The sequence below is a fragment of the Channa argus genome, chromosome 14 (genome assembly GCF_033026475.1).
Source record: "Channa argus isolate prfri chromosome 14, Channa argus male v1.0, whole genome shotgun sequence".
NCBI classification, from domain to species: domain Eukaryota; kingdom Metazoa; phylum Chordata; class Actinopteri; order Anabantiformes; family Channidae; genus Channa; species Channa argus.
This window is the reverse complement of record NC_090210.1, coordinates 24,816,284-24,833,274: the sequence shown is the minus strand read 5'-3', so window position 1 is coordinate 24,833,274 and position 16,991 is coordinate 24,816,284. Positions and strand designations below refer to the sequence as shown.

The 16,991-nt window shown below is 40.1% G+C and overlaps 1 protein-coding gene across 3 annotated transcripts; it reads right to left on the bottom strand.

The window, feature by feature from the left end:
- Window positions 1–6,156: 6,156 nt before the first annotated feature.
- Window positions 6,157–16,703, bottom strand: LOC137098096 (uncharacterized). 3 transcript variants are annotated; one of them, XM_067473921.1, is made up of 5 exons: window positions 16,505–16,703; window positions 16,251–16,388; window positions 15,672–16,031; window positions 13,210–13,317; window positions 6,157–10,246 (listed from the first exon to the last, which is right to left on the bottom strand). In XM_067473921.1, the coding sequence occupies exons 4-5, from the start codon at window positions 13,307–13,309 to the stop codon at window positions 6,579–6,581; spliced, it is 3,768 nt and encodes a 1,255-aa protein (XP_067330022.1). In that variant the 5' UTR covers window positions 13,310–13,317; window positions 15,672–16,031; window positions 16,251–16,388; window positions 16,505–16,703; the 3' UTR covers window positions 6,157–6,578. The 3 variants fall into 3 exon arrangements, with proteins under 3 accessions (XP_067330022.1, XP_067330023.1, XP_067330021.1); XM_067473922.1 differs by having other exon boundaries at window positions 15,701–16,031; XM_067473920.1 differs by having other exon boundaries at window positions 15,817–16,031; window positions 16,505–16,702.
- Between the last annotated feature and the right edge of the window lie 288 nt (window positions 16,704–16,991).

The following is a 16,991-nucleotide window of genomic DNA, read 5'->3' as shown; positions in this document are numbered from 1 at the left end:
CCCCTGATCATCATGATTTATCTCCTGTCCTGCTTTGGTGCCTGTCCAGCATCTAAAAATCTATCACATCAGTTTGCTAGTTGTGTTCAACCTTTGTGACCTGTGTGTGTCATTTGGACCATAGACCATCATGGTTTGTTCATCAGTGACATCACGTGTGTGCGTCGTAAATAAACGGTGGAACGAAGCACTGCCCACGTGTTCCAGTCCTCAGATATCACAATTCAAACATCGCTAATCAACATGTGGATTTTTCGAAAACACTCACCAACGGTGATGAACGTGCTCCTCCATCTTCTGCCTGAACCTCCACTTTGACCTCGGCTGTGGACGCCCGCGACCCTTGGCAAAACGAGTAAAACACTGTTTTTTTTGTTCAATCAACATAATAATTAATAAACAATTAGCTGTTGCTTTGGTTTATTTGTTTGTCAGAAATAAATTAAAAGTTTAAAATAATTTATTAAGGGGGTTGAAAACATTTGCACTTTTAAACTTGTCCTAACTTATCAACAGATTATCAAGTCAGAGGTCATTTTAGAACGAACAAACTCATTAATGATTTTTGTCCAGTGAATCTCACTTAAAACAATCAAGTAAAGGAGCAACTAACGAGGCAATGACACGGCTTCACCAGCAGGAGGCAGCCACTTGCAGAAACATCCCTGTTTCAGGAGCTTCCCTCAGTAATAGAGTTTATACTAATAAAGTACTGTGGCAGCAGGTAACAGAAATAGTAATGCATGTTTGTACATTTTTGGGGGGAGTGGTTAATAAACCGTAACTGAAGATGATGTGAGCAAAGTCGAAAGTCATGATTATCATCTGTCTGATATAATAATATTACTCAAGTAACTGTAATCTGAGCTTTTGCAGGCAATAGGTTTGCACGTTTTTAACAAGTCAGATTATTGTTAGACTGATCACAACTCAGACATTTAAAGTGGCAGGAAATGCTGCGTTATTTGGTCAAACTTTATCAAGTTTGAAATTTGAAATTCTAATAGTACTTCTACTCCCGACTGAGTAATGAGTACAGCTAGAAGTACATTTTTTTATTTTACTTCTGTAAACTAAACGTGTTGGGTACACGTAAGAAGTACAAATGGAAGTTTTTGTTTAAATGAGAAGAAGGAAGAACAAATATTAACAGATTTATTTCACTTAGAGTTAATTTGATGAGCTGAAGATGAGACTCACTAATTGAACAGAATCATAGTTACGTATAACGTGGAGGTTAGTTTAGTTTAATGGGAAAAAAAATCAGTTGAGTTTTAGTGAAAAGGTAAATTGTAACTGTTATCTACACACAAGGTAGTGTGTGTGTGTGTGTGTGTGTGTGAGTGAGTGTGTGTGTGCAGGTTTAACAAAGCAGCTGTTGCTGGCTGAGCCCCTGGTTCCCAGGGTGATCTATAGACCCCTGATGGTGTGGAAAGACTGGGGGGAGTTGCTATGTATGTGTGGTGGGGGTGGGGGGATTCTATGGGGACTGAGTGTGAAAGGGGGTGTCTCCATCTGCATGAGAGTGTCTTTTTTTGTTTTTCAACTGAAAGTCTGTCATTTATTTAGAATATTCTCTTTTGTGTTAAATTAGTTTTAAAGAAAATTACAATTATTTGGTCAAAATAAGGAATAAGAGTGAGTACTGTACATAACCGAAATACATCAGGGGATAAAATATGAGATGTGCGAGAGCTGAAATCTGTTACCTGCTCTCTGTATTTTACTGATGAAGGTGTGAGGTCAACGTACTCTGAAGTGGTGAGAGGATCTGGTTTCTGTGCCTCCTCTTTGAGTCTGTTCAGACCCTCAGCAGAGGTCTTCAACTGTTTCTTCAATTCAGCCCATACAACATCACGTTCAGCCCTCAGTTTTTCAGTCAATGCCTGAACAAGATTTTGATCCTCTGGAGCTTTCAGGTACTTTTCTTTCAGTTCTTTTACTTTTTGTTTTTCTTTTACATTTTTATGATCCCACCTGAACTGGATGAAATGCACATTCCAGTAACACTTTCCTGGGCAAACAGTACAGCGGCCATCACTGCCCAGTGTAGCACAGCCTGTTTTACCGTCGTCACCGTGAGGATAGTGACAAGTCATATGACACTGCTGACAGTTGGTGAAGAAATCTTCAGTGGATGAAACATCAACTTGAACAGGCTTTGTCACAGTGACTTCAAACTCAAAATTCTCATTTCTGCTGATCTCTGCCTCATGCTTATTCAGTTTTTGAATTGTCTCATTTATCTCCCGGAGCTTTGCTAACTCAACTTTTAGCTGCTCCTGCAACTGTTCAACTAAATTCTCCAGTTGCTGTCTTTCTCTGAGGACTTCCTTTGTCAGGGTCAAACTTTTAGTGTCCATGACATTCAGAGCACCAAAAAAACCTCTTTATGCGCTTTGTTCCTCTTTCCCAAAGCATTTCTTCACAACTCACATCTTCATCAGTGTCAACATCACTACCTGTGTTGTTTGCCACTGATGATTTGTTGCGTGCAAAAAGAGCTGAGTTATTGAATCTGAAGTGAACTGGCAGCCTGTCGTCTCTTTTAGGACATGGGACACCTGAAGTATTGATGGCCTCTAGAACTGGAGGGTGATGGCCAGCATCAAACGTCACCAGAACCCTGAAGTTTTGTGTAACATCTCTGTCAAAGATTGAGCGAACAGCATCAAACAGATCTTTCTGTGTTGGTGTGAGTTCTGCTAAAGTATTTGCTAAAGCAGATACAATACAACATTATGGTTACAATACAATACAACATTAACATTATTATGGTGTCGACAGGTGTATTATGGTGTCCTGTCGAAGGACACCAGGAGCAAAATTGTAGACCTGCACAAGGCTGGGAAGAGTGAATCTACAATAGGAAGCAGCTTGATGTGAATAAATCAACTGTGGGAGCAATTATTAGAAAATGAAAGAGACCTACAAGGTCATTGATAATCTCCCTCGATCTGTGGCTCCACGCAAGAAGAGAGCTGGGACCAAAGTAACAAAGGTTACCATCAGTGACACATTGCGCCAAAATATGAGACCAAAATAGAAATTTTTGGTAACAACTCAACATGTCGTGTTTGGAGGAAGAAGAATGCTGAGTTGCATCCCAACAACTCCAAACCCACAGTGAAGTATGGGGGTGGGAACATCATGTTTTTGGGCTGTTTTTCTGCAAAGGGGACAGGACAACTGATCCCTGTTAAGGAAATAATGAATGGGCCCATGTATCGTGAGATTTTGAGCACAAACCTCCTTCCATCAGCGAGAGCATTGAAGATGAGACGTGGCTGGGTCACACCACCCGGCAACAAAGCATTTCAAGGTCCTGGAGTGGCCTAGCCACTCTCCAGACCTCAACCCTATAAAAATTCTGTGGAGGGAGTTGAAAGCCCGTGTTGCCCAGTGACAGCCCCAAAACATCACTGCTCTAGAGGAGATGTGCATGGAAGAATGGGCCAAAATACCAGCTACAGTGTGTGACAATCCTGGTGAAGACCTACAGGAAACGCTTGACCTCTGTCATTGTCAAGGAGGTTAAATTACAAAGTTTATTATTGACCAAATACTTATTTTACACAGGAATTTATAAATAAATTCTTTACAAATCCTACAATGTGATTTCTGGATTTTTTTTCCACATTCTGTCTCTCACAGTTAAAGTTTACCTATGATGATCATTGTCATCATTTTAAGCAGGAGAACTTGCACAATCGGTGGCTGACTAAATACTTTTTTGACCCACTTGTAACTACATCATGCAGCAATATTACAGGATACAAATATTGGAGTTTTAAGAGGATGATTTGTCATTTTTTTTGTGTTGGATTTTGGCACAGATTTATTAATAAGTTTTAATTATGTTTTAGTTAATTTTTTTAAACAAATAAACAACTGTTTTGTCCCACTGCAATAAAAAGAGAGTTTGAGAAGTGAGTGCTCGTCTTCATCTCCTCTGAAGTTCCTGCACTGGTCTCCTGCCACGTTTTATCTCTTTTTTATTTACATGAAATGAAAACTGTGTTTATGTCTGTGTGTCGTTGGCTTAAATTCACAAGTTACAAATAACTCAACATTAACGTCTCTAGCTCTATGATTTCCTACAATAGATAACATCATCAGTGAACACCAGTAAACACATTCAACTGTCTGTCATCCTTTTTAGTCACAAGATGATCTCAGTGTCTCATGTACAAATCAGAAGTGGGCGATACTGCAAATTTCGTATTGCTTCGATACCAAGTAAATACAGGGCAAATATCGCCGATACTGATATTTTTTTATTTTTAGCACACAATATAAATTACATTTACTTTCTTGCATAGGGGACATCAATGTGTCACAATTAAGGAAGTGATTACATAATTAAATCTGAATACATCTGTGATTTGTGATGTGATTTGCTCTTTGTGTGTCTGTAATTAGTCAAGTGTGAGGTTAACAAAAAACAGGACATTTTCAAATGTGACAAAATATGCAAACATGAAACTGCCTGAAAATCACAAGAATAGTAATCTAAAAAAATTAAGAGCAGAAAAACAGAATAATACTATAAAATATACATTAAACAATAATATAGTAACAAATAGTTCCGAGCTCTTTTTCATGTCGTTTTATGTGTTTGTGTAAGTTGGTGCTGTTACCACAGTAGCGAATGACCTTTTTACAGACGTCGCAATTCGCTGCGTTTTCATTCACGGCAGTAAAATACTTCCACACAGCAGTAAAATACTTCCACACAGCGCCCCGTTTTTTACCTGCCAGCTCCACGATACCAAGCCAGGCGCGCGCACCACCTCGCGCTCACTCTCGCTGCAGCTGCTTGCTGTTGGCGCTGCTGGGTCACGTGATGTTAGGGCAACACCACACAGCAGAGCAGGGAGGGGTGACCACTGTGCGTGACGTGCGAAAGGAGCTGCATGAGAGAAAGCGTTATATACAAGCTCATTTTAAATATTATATTTCATGCAAAATAAATAAAATGACTGGTTTAAAAAGGCTCTTAATATCGATATTTTGACTTTTGGATCGATCATTTTCGATACAACCCCTATATCGAAACTATCGATATTAAGGATCGATCCGCCCACTTGTTGGTGGCACACAAAGTGTGTGAATATATTTTGTATACTTTTAAAATATATTCACACACTTTGTTTATGCGCTAATGAACCATTTCTACAAAGAATACAACCGGGACTAGATGCTAATTATCAAATATTAGCAATAAATGCTGACACAAGTAATTAGAATATCAAAAAACAATAAGCACTGCTGTCATTATCACATGTGCATGTTAAAATATATTTACGGCTTTAACTGATCTGAGAACAGACGAAAAACAAAGACTGCAGTGTTTTTCATGAATAGGGCGACTGTGGCGCAGGAAGAGCGGTTGTCCACCAATCTCATAGTTGTTGGTTTAATCCCCACCTCCTTCAGTCACATGTCAAAGTGTCCTTGAGCAAGACACTGAACCCCAACTTAGTTGCTCCTGGTGAGTGTTGGCCAGTGTGTGTGATTGTGGGTTTGAATGGGTGAATAAGAAGCAGTGTAAAGTGCTTTGTGTGCCAATAGGTAGAAAAGTGCTATATAAGTGCAGAATATTTACCTAACGATTACTGTTTGGTCAATTAATCCATAGATTATCTTGGGGATTAAAGAATTAACCAAGCTATTTTTTATTTATCAATAAAAGAACAATTAATTTACTAAAAATGTAAATGTGAATCATCTTCCCTTTTAACAAACAAATATGTTTCCACAGCAGACTTTGTTCCCCTAACAGAAACTAGACCAGTTTGAACTGCTGATCGGTGTTTTAGAGACTAGATCCATTCAAGTTAAAGAACTGTGATTCAATCTACATTTAAAATGTCAACAGCAAAATAAGTCAATTAGCAGAGCAACATGTTGTTTGGTCTCTACTTCAAATACTCCCGTATTTTAGATGATCGTTTGATTGATGATCAATGCCTCGTTTTCCACCCTCTGCGGCTGTCCTCTAGGCCTGGAGGACACAGGGTCCTTTGGGTCTTGTCTTTCTTCCATTGTGCTGAGAAAAGGTGCCTATCATCAACCTGATTGGACTGAATTGATTTAACTGTGGGTTAATTTCATGACACATGAGTGAAGAACAGCCACAAACACTTGAGACAGTAAATTCTATTTATCATTTATTGATTTCTCAGTTTTCCACTGTAACTTATCATCTTACCCCAAAATTGATAATATGTACATCAACCTGAAAACACGTCTCTATAAATGGCAAAATACAAAGTGATAATCCAGTGTTAAACACACATAATGTAGACTGGGTGAACTGGAAATATATTCAAAGAAATAAAATTAAAATGTAATAAAAAATGTGTTTTTTTTGTACAGGAGTGTTGTGGGATTCAGATGTTTGTACTAGAGCTTTTACTGCTGTGTCATTTCATCACTATATGTCCTGTTCTAGTCCTTGTTATGTGTCTCAGAATCCTCTCCTCTTTCTCTTGGTGAAATGTGTTTGGGTCTCGTTATGGTCTTGACCGGTCACCAGTCTTGATTTTAGTTAAGTCCTTAAAGAGTTGTCATCTCTATGGATGTAAAAGGAGTTTGTCTCCTTTTGCCGCTTTGGCCATGGTCTCTGCTTTTCCTCTTATACTTGTCAGGGACTGAATGCGTTGTTTCCAGCCTGGCTTCGCCTCCTGTCTCTCTCCCTCAATGAGCATGTCAATGTACTCTGGAGTGGACAGAGGGTTTGGCTTCAGTGCTATCTCTTGAAGTCTGTTCAGACAGTTTGCTGACCTATGCATCAGTTTCACCACCTCAGGATGCACTTGGTCATATTCAACCTTCAGTCTGTCAATAAATTGCTTAACAGATTTTTTACCCTCTGTGGCTTTTAGGTACTTTTCTTGTAGATCTTTAAGTGTTCTCTTCTCTTTAACCTCCTTATACATCCACCTGTACCTCTGATTAAAGTGTTTGTTCCAATAACATTTGCCTGGACACACAGTGCAGTGTCCATTTGAGTCCATTGCAACACAGCCTGCTTTATGTCCATCATTTGGTATCGCACAAGGATAGTGACAGGTCACATGACATTGTTGACAGTTTGTGATGTAGTTTCCAGAACCAGAAATATCTTCTTGATACGGCTTCTTGACAGTGACTTCAAACTCAAAGTTCACATTTCTGCTGATTTCTGCCTCGTTTTCTTTTAGTTTTTCAGCTGTCTCTTTAATTTCCTCAAGCTTTGCTAAACCAAATTTAACCTGCTCCTGCAGCTTTTCAACTGAATTCTCCAGCTGCTGTCTTTCTCTGAGGACTTCCTTTGTCAGGGTCAAGCTTTTGGTTTCTATGACATTCAGAGCAGAAAAGAACCTTTTCATGCTTTTTATTCCCATTTTCCAGAACATCTGATCAAAGTTTTCATCATCATCATCCCCACTCAGGGTGTCACCTGCAGATGATGTATTGTGTGCAAACAGTGCTGAATTATTAAATTTGAAGTGAACTGGCAGACCGTCTTTAGTTTTAGGACACGGGACACCTGAAGCATTGATGGCCTCTAGAACTGGTGGACGTTTGCCATCTGCAAATGTCACCAGAACCCTGATGTTTTCAGCCACATCTTTGCCAAAGATTGAGAGCACAGAGTCAAACACATATCTCTGTGTTGGTGTGAGTCGTGCTAAAGCTGCCTGAGCTACAAAACACACAGCATCGATTTCACTGACCCCCAGCTCAGCAGTGAACAGATTACGTAGCTGCTCTACAATCATCCTGTCTCTTTCTGTGCCTCTTGTGTCTCCAAATCCTGGGGTGTCAACAATGGTCAGGGAGTAATCGATCGTAAAACCGTCCTCATGGTAGAGTTTGTAGACAGTAACTTCAGAAGTCTGGCTCTCAGCCTGGGATTTTGACTGACCCTCATCAACTAACTTAAACCGATATGAATCCTCCCATTTCACACCTAGAATGTAATTGATCATCCCGTTGATGAGAGTTGTCTTTCCAGCGCCAGTTGCTCCAAGAACCATTATGGTGCGATTTTGTTTTGGTTTTGATTTGGTTTCTTTCCCAAAAGTGAAACGCTTGCATCCATGTACATCGATTTTCATGTTTTTTAAAGGAATCTGATAGACAGGCATAGGCCCTTCATGACTATCCAGCTTTTTGCTTTTGTATTTAACAACATCAGACAGTTTGCCTGTAAATTTAAATTTGAAAGGGAAACCTGTACATTTTATTGTGCAGATTATAACACTGATGCTTTTCTTGCTTCTGCCGACTTCACCACAATCACATCTGACTCTGACAACATATTCTGTCTCTGAGGGAAGTCCTGTAATGATCACATGTTCAACTGTTGACACCATTTGTTTCCACTCCAGATCTTCCTCTTTCACCCTGTTGTCTGTTGTAGCGTACTCCACCATGTAGCTCAAAATGTGAACATCCTTTCCAAGCTCAGCAGGTTTCTCCCAGCTAACTGATATCTCTGTAGAGTTTGGTTCAACTTGAGGTTTTCCAGGAGGACTGCAGGGTAAGGTTTTAATGGAACCACTGACTTGATTGGCTGGTCCAACACCTACTGAGGTCACTGCTCTGCATCTGAACATATACTCTGTGTTGAGCCTCAGATCGCTCACTGTGACTTCTCCAGATGTTGATGCTGTCTTTAGTTGCCATCCATCCTCTCCACTGACACAGTACTCAACAGAGTAGGAGCTGATGTTCTCTGCTCCAAATCTGGGTGGAGAAACCTTCAATGTCACACTGTTGTGGTTTATGTCACTGACTGTCACAGTTTCAGGTTTTGAAGGAGGCTCAAAGTTCTCACTGACAGAAAATCCATCTTTATAAAGGTAGATGCTTGAACCTTTCTGTTTCTCATCTTTTAAACCCACTGTCAGGAACTTAATGTTCTGGTTCTCCTTGTTGGCCTCTGCAAAATCACTGAAGAGCTTTGCTTTATTCCTAACTTCATCTAATGCTTCTTTTGAGCTGTACCACTGTCCCTCCTCTACATCATGAGTATGTGGATGTTGAGGGTCGTCTGGTTTGGTTCTTCCTTTTAGGTACTCTGATAGAGCTGAGAGGTACAGGTCAGGACTTCCCAGTGAGGTGAAAACAAAGCACACAACAAGTTCTTCACTGAGACTTTCTTTGTACAGATGATTCTGAGATGGGACGATCATTGTGTTTTTCATTGTGTTGGTAAAAGACTTTAAAGTGTAGATTTCTCTCTCTTTACAGTTCATCCACTCACTCAGGTTTCTGTTGTTGAATGGAGAAGAATGTCTCTTCTTCAGGAGGTCCACAAGCACAGTCTCATCTTCTCCTCCTCCTCGGATTAATGGAAGCTTCTTTCCCAAGGTTTGTTGGAATTCTAATCTGAACTCAGAGCACCTTTCTTTAAAATATTTAATTTTCTCACCAATCTGTGGGAACTGCTGGACAGTGGTAGTTCTCAGTGCATCACTGCACCTGATTTCCAGCTCACTGAGGTCCTCCAGGACTCTCTGTGCTTGCTGAACTAAACTTCTACTTATCTGACGAACAAGTTTAGCAGCAGAAGAATCTAAACTTGTCAGAGGCAACAGCCAGACCTTCATTGGTACAGCATTTTCTCCGTTGGCTCCCAGCAGTTTGGGCAGACTTTGATAGACTTCTACAGCATCTTGAAAGGACGAAGGAGTTTTCTGAAGGGAAAAGTCTCCATAGAATCTGCAGGAGAAATTCTCAACATTTGTTCTGTCCTTGTCTTCCAGTTTGAGGGAACCTCCAGCATCTATAGCAAGGCAGGGAATTTTCTTGATCATCACTTTCAAGTTGCCTTGAACATCTTGATGATTTTCCTTCACAGACACCTCACGGTCAAAAACAAAGAAGGCTTGTGCCCCATAAAGAACAGCTGTGACTAGATGTGTTGCTAAACCTTTATCAAACACATATGGATGCTTCACATTTCCTCTTCCAAGATGATTCATTGACAGCTCTCGGACCTTTGTGGTAGCCTTGTACTTCAGTGTAACTCTGGCCTGATTTCTGGAAGTTTTACTATCATGTAGGTATTTAGCAGATCCCTCAACCTCAACTAGTCCTGCCAAAAAACTCGCCTTCAGTGATGCCTCAACATTTAGTGCTGATGATTTATCCTCAATTGATTCAGATGCAACTATCTCAAAGTCGTTATAGTTCTGTGGTCTTTCTCCTATGTGTTTAATCAGGTCATCACGGTCCCACAGTGTCATTCCTGCAAGAAAAGAAGAAAAAGAAATCAAATTCAATTTCAGTTTCCAGAAACAGTAGATGTGTTTTTCTGTTAAAGAAATTATTTTGTTAGGCCTGAGCTGAGGTGTGAGTAGGCCTTGGAGGTGATGTGGCATGAGACTCAGGGTCACTGGTGCTCTGTGGCTTGGGGGCACTGTGGTTTGTGATCTGTGGTTTAGACTGAGGTCTAAGTTTCCATCGGAGGCCCTGAAATAATAGGGGTCACTTGGCCAGTTAACATGACAAACAGTATATTCTACACTCCTGTTGCTGGGTCCTAATTGGCCAGATCCAACTGTCCCATTTTGATAAAAAGGTGAACCCAAGAGTGATCAGAGACCAGGACTGAAAATAATTAAAAGGGACTATTGGACAAAAAACAACACAATAAGGAGGACAAAACCCAGCATTAAACAAACCAAATCAAAAATGAAACCAGAACAGGGTGAGAGAAAGCCTGGGAAGTTAAACAAGGACATAGTTACGAGAACAAATGGAATGAAACGTGAGTCAAGCTATTGAAGTAAGAAGTAAACCATGAGCAAGAGGACATGAACTACTGCAGTGTTTTTCAACCTCTTGAGCCAATGTACATTTTTTTCACAAAAAATAAATCACAAGGCACATCACCAACTGAAAGTGTTAAAAAAATTAAACTCTGTAGCCTATATTATCAATATAAAGTCATTCTTGTCAGATTGTCTTGAATAGGAATCAAATAAACACAAAGAAAAAAATATTTTTACTCATTCAGTGTGAAACCTGGGCCTGCTTGGATCTACACAGACCTTATATCCTGGTGGGAATTGGAGAAAGACAGACACGAAGCTCTTCCTCAACAGCTCTCAGTCTCTTTTTGTTTCAGTTTTTATAGCAGTCAGACTTAAGAAGCTCAGCTCACACAGATATGTCGTGAAAAATGGGAGAAACATCAAAATTTTTTTTTTTTTCCAGAATGGGGAACTCCATAAAACAAAGCTTAGCTTTGAACCACGATTTTGTCTTAGTTCCGTTAGTTCCTTCTGCTCTTGTAAATCATGTCCTTTTTAACAACGGATGCTGAGCTATATGGGTCAGTGAATCAGTCAAGGCATTCAGTGAAGGCTGAAGAGAAATAAAAGGACATGTTCTCTTCAAGAGTTTTCAAATGTTCACCTATTGTTCGCAGAAGTGTTAACATCTTGCCACTTCTTGGCAAGTGGGAACATTTGCAGGTTGCCATTTTCCACATGTTGTGGCCAGAGGTGGACCTTTGAACGGAATCCATTTATTTTATCTGTACTTGTAAGCAGGTTTTCATTTCGGCCTTGCATTTGTGTGTTCAGTTCATTCAGATGATGAAAAATATCTGCCAGCCTTGAACACCACTCATCACTTGTAAGCAGCTTTGTGTAATCAGACCTCTCATTTGTGAGAAACACTTTAAGTTCCCCCTGCAGCTCAAACACATGGTCCAGCACTTTGCCACGCGTCAACCATCGGACCTCCGTATGAAACAGCAAGGCTTTATGCTCTGCTCATATGTCCTCACACAAAGATGCAAATATGCAACTTTTCACAGGTCGTTTCTTCAAAATAATCCACATTCTTGTGTTGAATCGAAGGGTGTTTCATTTGGAGGTGGTGTTGAAGCTGACTTGGGACCATAGCACAGAGCTTTTCACCACACACCAAGCACAACGGAGTCGGTATCGTTGCATCTCCCAGTGAAAGTAAATCCCAATGTAATATAGCTTTCGTTGTATTGCCTCGCACAAGAGACTTTGCTCAAGGTCTCCGTCTTTGCTTTCTTTTGACAACCACTCCTACTATGGCCTTCATCTGGGTCCGATTCTGGTCCAGAGCCCAGTTCGGAATTAGCATGTTTCCTTTTTAGAAACTTCTCCATCACTGTCACTATAGACTTAATAGCTACAATGTCACCTGTCACATCCACGATTCACCAATTCTCTTGTCTCAAAGTACAAGAAAATTAGCTCCCTGCTGCCTCCTATAGGTGCACAGATATATACACAGACACTTGACATAACATATTATTTACAGACAATTAATGCATTTTCAAAAACAGGGCGACTAAACTAAGGGAACAACCAAAGCTAAACAGGATCAGGACTAAGACACAAAAGAAACTAAGCACAGACAAGACAAAGAACTAGAAAAAGCTAAGAGTGAACATGATAAAGGAAACTAGAGAAGCTTGACATGAGTGTACAGAAAGAAGGTAAGAAATAGGAACAGGACTAAACATAATACACAACCAGGAGTAAGTACCACAAACTACACCTCAGTCTAAAACAGCCAAGTCCACACAAACACAGAATACATCACTGTGATATTAGAATTACATTGTTTGAATGTAATCAGGACAGTCAGTTTATCACATTATGGTTAAGGATCTAAACATGAGAAGTGGCTCAACACCTGCTAACAACTTCACCTGACAGAAGGTAACTGAACATGTTGGCATCTAGATGATCTAAACAGAGCAGGGCTGAAGGTTTCACAATCCACCATTTATAAAAAATCTACTATTTGAAAGGAATTTTTCTCTGGCATCAACTTGACATGGTCACTCAGAGAACTGCTGCTCACTGGATAATTTCTCTTTTTTAGACTGTTCTCTGTGAACCCTAGAGATTGTTGTGCAAAACAATCCCAGCTGATCAGCAGTTTCTGTGGTAGTTGTAGTGGAGAATTCATTCATTCTTTTCTTTAACATTATTAAGAGCATCAGTTATAATGTGGTGGCTGATCAGTGTATATCTGTTGAGTGTAGAAATGTTTTATTATTTGTAGCTTTAAGATAGAACCTGAAGAGTTTAGCTCTGAGCTAAAAGAGGTTCAAACAAATATTGTATAACTAAAAAAATAAAGCAACAGATCTGAAGTGAAAATGGGTTTTTAAAAACTGTTGATCCATCAGCATCTGTACTTGTGAATTCTTACCAGGGACCAGTAAGTCTCTGCGGCAGTCATACAGCATCCCGAGGCTGAAAGGCCGACCAAGAGCGGCCACCTCCATCGTCCATCCAGATTCAGGATCCATCACTCAGACTGAAGTGGAAAAAACAGAAAACAGATCATTAGTTTACTTCTGTGGCTCCTCTGCTGTCTGTTATAAGAGTCAGTTAATATCTTCTCCCATCACTCCCACGTTTGACGGCTTCTCTCAGTTGTGTTTAAAGTAGAAATTCACATTTTTGGGGCATTTTTTGCCTTGCGTCAATAGTTTCAAGAGACGAACAGACAGGAAACATGGAAGAAAAGAGGGTCTAAGACATCCAGCAAAGGTCCTCAGCAAGACTTAGACCCTGGACACTAAGGGTCTATTTTCAGACGGGAATCTACTGAATTCATGGGAAATGTGGCTTTAAATGGGGATTTGGATCATTGTATTGCTTGGGCTTTGCTGCCACACAATTACATTTACATTTAGTCATTTAGCAGACGCTTTTATCCAAAGCGACTTACAAGGCAGCAAAAATCTAAGTCAAGGAAAAACATCAAAGCAAAGTCCTATCAGAAAAGTGTTCACAGTTCACGAGATGCAAGTTGGAGAAAGAGCAGAAAGAATTTTTTTTTAAAAGAGATTTAAGTGCATAGGAAAATGCGGAAGAGTTTTTCATTTTCAGCAATTTTTAAATATTGGGAGTGGATTTGCTGAGCGTGCAGAGTTTGGTAGCTCGTTCCACCATCGTGGGATCATTGCGCTAAGCAGATTTGCTTGGTGTCTTCTGTGCGGTGCTGGGACCACCAAATGTCGTTCGTTGGCAGACCGCAGCGGGTGGGAAGGATTGTAGACTTGAATGAGTGAGTTGAGGTAAGCGGGAGCTGTCAAGTTAACAACCCTGTGAGCAAGAGACAGAGCTTTGAACCTGATGCGAGCAGCTACAGGAAGCCAGTGTAGAGATCTAGAGTGGTGTGACATGGGTCTTTTTTGGCTGATTGAAAATGAGGCGAGCTGCTGCATTTTGGATCATCTGCAAGGGTTTGATTGTGGACCCCGGTGACCCCATCAACAAAGCTTTGCAGTAATCAAGACGAGATATGACCAGCGCCTGTACAATGAGGAGGACAAAGAATGTTGGGATACGTTTGGGCCACGAACGATCTGTCCAGCAGAACCTTCGTTAGCAGGCTAATTCATTTGTTGTTGCTGTGCACTGACACATTTGGGTTAAAGATTAAAATCTAGATATCAAATGAAAGTTCAGGATTCCAGCTTCTGTGGATGTCGCTCAGTACACCAGTGGTTTCTTTCTCTGTTTCATGACATTCACAATTGTTGTATTGGCTAAACCCAATGTTTGTTCCATGTCTGATTGTTTTTCCTTCTTTTCTCAGATTCAGAATGGCTGCTTTTCTCCCACTCACAGCTCTGTGGTTTTCTCTGTTCTCTGTGGTGAATTAATACTGAGCGGCTTGAACTTGGTTGTTGTGCACATGCAGCTTATTTTACGCCAGATGTTCATACAGTATCACTGAAACCTGACTGTACTGTCAGATTCAGTGCCTCCTCACGTCCACAGGGACTGAAGACAAGGACTGTTCTGTTGTCCTCTGTCCACCTGCCATGTCTAAAAACTGCCTGTAAACCCATTTATTGTGTCTTAGACTGTGTCTAAGATGCCACATCCTCACTTTCAACTATTTAAAACTGAGTTAGTTTCATTCCTCGTGACCTTCACCAGTGGTTACTAAATTTAAAAATCTGCACCAAAATATGGCTGTGACTTAAACTAAGTACATTTTTACAATTTCCAGGATTTTCATGCAACTATTTCATATTACAGCTGCTTGAGGCAAAAAGATTCTGCTTTTTTAAAACAGTTAAGCATCAAACTTTTTACAAATTTCAGCTTATTTACATTTTTATAATAAAACTTTTTTCATCATTACTTGGAAAATGCTTGAGTTGTGAAACATTCACAGTGAATTTTTTTTATCTAGTTACATTTTGAATCTAAGAGACAAAGATAATTATGAGTGATTAACAGTTATTTTAATGTAAATACATTGGATTAAAGAATAATATACTTAGCATCAGTAAGTAGCTGGTTTCATACTTGTGCAATAGAAATAATAAAATATCTGAATATTAATGCTTTTGTATTTCATGTACTTCTGACAGTATAATAAGCTAAAACCCATAAAAAGACCTGCATATAAAACAATCATATACAGTGAAACCATAGGAATCGTAAAAATAAAATACTATAAATAATTCTTTTGAAAACCCACCCAGCTCTATATGACATATAGAATATATGTCTACACTTTTTAAAGAACAATTATCATTTCATAAAGCATCGTCAGAATATGAGCATCTTTCTCCTTTCAGAAAACAAAGCAGAACAAAATGGACAAATGTTAAATAAGGAACAGGAGGACATCTGCTCTCTGCTTACTGAAATGAACTAGTAGGTTGAAGTTTTACCCAGCGGTCCATGTCCACGTCTGTCCCTCCTTCATCAAGCGACATTTATCCGCTTTTGGTCGCTCACTCAGAACCAGTGTCCAGCATAAAATCAAAGTAGTGTCGGAGTCTTTTACCTTGTTTTTGTCCGTAGCTGCTGACGTTCACTGTCTTCACCGACTCCTGACGTCTCCTCTGAGGACTCAGCATCAGAATCCAGCAGCTGTGGACGTTTGATAAAGCAGCAGGTCACGTGACTCACGGGAGGGCGACGTAAAATGCATCTGGTTTTCCGCTTTTTTCTTCAGAAAAACTCAACAGCAGCGCAGCTGTTTGCTCCCAGTGTTTGGATCTATTTGAAAAAGACAAAACCAACCAATTAACCAGACGCAGTACGTCGGACAACTATGTCAACTTATTATTTAACAAGTACTTGTTAATACACCAAAGTATTGGACAGAAGAAAATGTTGATGAAATGATGGAACAAAATGACAAGACACAGAATCACAGTAATGTTAGTTATCAATAAGCAGAGGAACATGTGATAGAACTAATTAAAGAGGATTTACTGTTTCAGGACCTGAACCTGGAACAAAAAGGTAGAATTCTCAGCCACTAATCAGCCCACAAACTGGTCACATCATGGAGGAAGAAGCACCACTGATCGAAAACCTTCAAGTTCAGTTTCAGCTGCACAGCATGATTTACTATGAAGATCAAAACAAAAGAGACACAGAGACATAAAACAGGGACAGTAACAAAACACTGCTGCAAAAAGATGAGTGGGTTTAAAGCCGCAGGGTTGATGTTGCTGCTGTCTCACCTGTGTCTCAGCAGCATGTGAATCCTCAGGTTCCCCACATCGTCCACAAATAATCAGAGTCAGAATAAAAAAATGCACCGTGTAACCGCATTAATGGGAACAGAGGATCCAATCAGAATAGTTATTGTCATACGTATTTAGTTATTTTGCGCAGCCTGTCACACGTGTTCTCCTTTGCTGGTTTCTTCCTTTTTCATATTGTAGTATAATAAGCAGCCTCTGTGTGAAGCTGACCCTCTCTTATCATGCGGTTGGAGGAGTTTTTATCTTTGGAACTTTTTCAGCTGTTTGCAGCTGGAGCCGCTCTGTTTCCGGTCGGGAACAGCCGATCGGGCTGCAGCAGACCGGCACCGTGGATTTAAGTTTCGTTCGGACTTTAAACATCCCGGACGAAAGAAGGAGGAAAACAAGAAAACACTGGATAACAAGGTGACGAGTTGACTGCACTGGTGAGGACCAACAACCTGTACATCAACCACAGGTGGTG

Excerpts from the sequence above, each read along its gene's own strand:
- LOC137098096 (XM_067473921.1), bottom strand. The coding sequence starts at position 13,309 with ATGGATCCTGAATCTGGATGGACGATGGAGGTGGCCGCTCTTGGTCGG. Across the intron at positions 10,247-13,209 it reads CAGAGACTTACTGGTCCCTG|GAATGACACTGTGGGACCGT; the intron begins GTAAGAATTCAC and ends CTTTTCTTGCAG.